We start from the raw sequence: 4,059 nt of genomic DNA, 5'->3' as shown, positions 1-4,059 counted from the left end.
TCATCTTCACTATCCAGTTCAAGATGAATTCTGTTTAACCTGTTACTTCAATTTGACACGTTAGAAATTCCAGGAGCACTGTTGTCTTCATCAAAGACAACATGAATAGATTTTTCAACATTAAGAGTTCTATTATTGAAAATTCTGAATGCTTTGCTCACTGCTGAATAACCAAGGAAGAGTCCAGCATCTGATTTTGAATCAAATGCAGACAAATAATTTTTACCATTATTGTGAACAAAACATCTGCAACCAAATACATGAAATTAAGATACTTTAGGCTTACTCCCTTTCCATATCTCATATGGAGTCTGATTATGCCTTTTGTTGATCATTGTTCTATTCTGTTTGTAGCATGCTGTGTTGATTGCTTCTGCCCAGAAGCGCCGAGAGATGTTTGCATCTGCTAGCATTTTTCTAGCAACTTCTTTAACAGTTATGTTTCTCTTCTCAGCTACTCCGTTTTATTGACGCATTCTGGCAGCTGAATATTCATGATTACTACCCTTTTCATCTAAATATAACTCAAGAATTTTGTTAGTAAACTCAGTACCCCGATCACTTCTGATTTTAATGATAGAAACTGATTTTTCATTTTGAATCCTTTTCAGAAGCTTGATCAGGAGGCTACTAATTTGATTTTTTCCAGCAAGAAATATTACCCAAGTAAATCTAGAAAAGTCATCAATAACAAAAAGAGCGTATTTCATTCCCCCTAAGCTCATGATAGGGATTGGACCAAATAAGTCCATATGCAATAATTCCAAACACCTTGAAGTTGATTTACTTCCTTTATTCTTGAAGCTAGATCTGACTTGTTTCCCAAGTTGACATGCAGAACATACATGATTCTTAACGAAAATAAAATTAGGCAAACCATCAACTATGTTCAGTTTTTTGAGATTATTTATTGACTTGAAATTCAGATGATTCAATCTCTTGTGCCAGAGCCAATTTTTATCACTAAGAGAGGCCATTAAACATGTAGGAACACTAACATGATCTGTATTCCATGATACTTTGTAGGTGTTGCCTTCTCTCTTTCCAGTTAATACAGTAGACTCAACAGCGTCTTTAATTGTGCATGTGGGCTTTTGAAAAGCTACAGAGTAACCGCTATCACATAGTTGACTAATGCTGATCAAATTATAACAAAGATTTTCAATCAAGAGTACATCATTTATAGACATATTACCATGGATAATCTTATCCTTACCCACCATTTTACCTTTTGAGTTGTCCTCAAAAGTTATCTGTGGTCCAGTACAAATCATTACTTCTGAAAGTAGACTTTTCTGTCCAGTCACGTGTCTTGAGCATCCACTGTCCAGATACCATGTGGAGCTGATTATCTTTGTTTTCTTCTTCTGTTCCTGCAAACACAAATTTTAGTAAATGGTACCCAATATATTTGGGTCCAATCCTTATCAGTCCCTTGGGAACCCACATTTGTACAATTTTCGGTGATTTTGTACTTCGGTTATCCACAGAAGTGTGTGCAATAGAAGGTCTGTTTTTTCTAACATAATGCATTCTAGTATGTTGTTTTTCCCTTTTGTATTTGTTGTCAGGTCTGTACCTCTTCTGAATAGGTCTAGAATTATAGTACTGGTAGTTTTTAACCTTCATAGAGGGGTGTTCTCCTGATTTGAATCCTCTACTGGATCCAGAACTCTGGTGAAATCTTCCCTTAGGTTCAACATAAACCAGACCATAATGCTTCCTTCTGTTCATCTGATCTACAGTCCTTTCAACTCTAACAGTTGGTACTTCCGTTTCATATACCACACTGGATTTAACAAGACGAATTTATTTCCCTTTGCTTGTGTCCAGTTCTGGCTTAGTACTGGTTTCGGAAGTTCTTTCATTATTGTTGAATCCGAGAACACTCATGTCTATAGATTGCTTATGCAATTCTTGCATCTTCTCTAAAGAAACAGAAGACTTATTCCATGCATTTACCAGAATAGCTAGCTTCTGGTTTTCAGACCTCATTGTCTGGTAGTCTGCATTCATTCTTTCATTCTCAGTTCTTAACTTACTCATCTCAACTTTTAAATCATTGAAGCTGTTCTCTTGCAAGCAAGTGAACTTACTGACTTGATCCTTTAAGTCTCGATTTTCAATTTTAACTTCCTCGAATGATCGAGAAAGTCTCGAGTACTCCTCCACCATGTCATGCAGTGCTTTAATCAAATCAGTTCGTGTAAATTCGTCAGAGTCAAAGTCAAGTACCACTCCAGATGTCGAGGTTGGTTCAGTATCTGCCATGAGAAATTTGATCTCTTCTGCATCACTTTTGCTGGAATGACTTTCTGAGTCAGAAGACTCGGAACTAGAATCCGCCCATTTTGATTTGCTTTCTTTAGCAATCATCGATTTGCGGTCTCTTCTGGACTTCTTGTCATTCCTCTTGTATTCCTTTTTCTTCTGATCATCTTTCTTTGGCTTTGGACAATCAGCAATAAAGTGACCGATCTTTCCACAGTTAAAACACTCCATGTCACCGGGTGGTGAATCTTTCTTGAAGTTCCGGTTAGGGCTTTGATAAGCTCGGTGATTCTTCTTCATGAATCTGGAGAATTTCTTCACAAATAAAGACATAGCATCATTGCTGATATGTTCAGCAGTCCTTTAGATGTGCTCTCAATGGTGGTAGCAGGTAATGCTTGTGGAACAACTACAGCAGCAGCAGTAGCAGTAGTGGTAGCAGTAAGGGCCTTGGTAGGTAGATTTGATGAGGGCTCTTCTCCGCTTCTCACTTCCAGTTCAAACTGATAGTTTTTTAAGTATGCGAACAAGTCATGTAGTTCTAACTTGTTCAGATCTTTAGACGCTCTCATAGCCATAGTTTTTACATTTCATTCTCTGGGTAGAGCTCTCATTACTTTGAGTGCTATTTCTCTATTGTCATATTCTTTTCCCAGAGCTGCTAGCTCATTGACTAAACTGTTGAAACGTTCATCAAACTCACTAAGAGTTTCTCCAGCTTTCATTTTGAGATTTTCAAATTTTTTCATTGCTACAGACAATTTGTTCTCCGTCACTTGCTCATTTCCTTCAAAGATTTGGATAAGTTTTTCCCAAATCTCTTTTGCAGTAGAACACATCTTGATCTTGCTGAACGTATTTTTGTTGAGGGTTTTGTAAATAATGTCTTTCGCAGCATTATCAAGATTGGCTTTCTTTTTATCTTCGCCAGTCCATTCGCTCCTTGGTTTTCAACCATCTGTGGCGCCCCATCAGTAACAGCAACAGCTGTATAAGGCTTTAAGATTTTCAGGGGACCATCTGTGATGACATACCACATGTCATCATCTTGAGCTACAAGATGGGCTTGCATCCTAATCTTCCAGTCGTCGAAGTCTTCCTTTGAAAAAATGGGTACTTTGCTGAAGTGTACCATATCTGTTGTAAATTTTCAGAACAAGAAAAATCTGCTCTGATACCACTTGTTGGAGATCGATATAGAGTTTAGAGGGGGGTGAATAAACTCTTCCTTTACTGATAGTTTTTGCAAAGGGTGCTAGAATCCTGTTAGAGATTGTACCTAATCTTGTTCAAATGTAAGTCCAGCCGATCACAATAATAAGTACGGAAACGATCCGATGAAGTAAGGTGAAAATAGTAAACAGTAGGCAGTAGACAACGATTGTTTATGGAAGTTAGAAGATGAAATCTTCTATGTCTCCCCTTCTTCTGCTTCCAGAAGGTATCACTAAAAGACTTTGAATATTACAGTACATACTTGTACACACCCACTTCATCCGGGCTTATCTTGTGCCTACTGAAACTCTTAGTATCTCAACACAATATAAATTAATACAACAAAGTTCTGGAAAAGACTCTTCTCCATATTACAAACTCTTCTCAAAGATATAGTAAAGTGTTTAGCTTGAAGAGGTGAAGAAACAACAGTACAAAGTGATCTCAGAAGATCAGATGTATATTATGAAGAGTGTACTGCTTTTCTGTAAGTTGAGCTAGAAGATAACGATCGGTTCGTGGTTGCTCAAAATAACGTTGGGTAGATAATATGTTCCTTGAAAAATAATCAGC

At 37.3% G+C, this 4,059-nt stretch overlaps 1 protein-coding gene across 1 annotated transcript; it reads right to left on the bottom strand.

The window, feature by feature from the left end:
• Positions 1-2,861: 2,861 nt before the first annotated feature.
• On the bottom strand, positions 2,862-3,406 carry LOC140805428 (uncharacterized). Its single transcript, XM_073161698.1, has 2 exons — positions 3,306-3,406; positions 2,862-3,213 (listed from the first exon to the last, which is right to left on the bottom strand). Exons 1-2 carry the CDS (start codon positions 3,404-3,406, stop codon positions 2,862-2,864), a joined length of 453 nt encoding a protein of 150 aa, XP_073017799.1.
• Between the last annotated feature and the right edge of the window lie 653 nt (positions 3,407-4,059).

This window comes from Primulina eburnea, chromosome 11, assembly GCF_022965805.1.
Source record: "Primulina eburnea isolate SZY01 chromosome 11, ASM2296580v1, whole genome shotgun sequence".
Lineage (NCBI taxonomy): Eukaryota > Viridiplantae > Streptophyta > Magnoliopsida > Lamiales > Gesneriaceae > Primulina > Primulina eburnea.
Note: the sequence above shows the minus strand (reverse complement) of the source record. Positions and strands in the feature narration are given on the sequence as shown.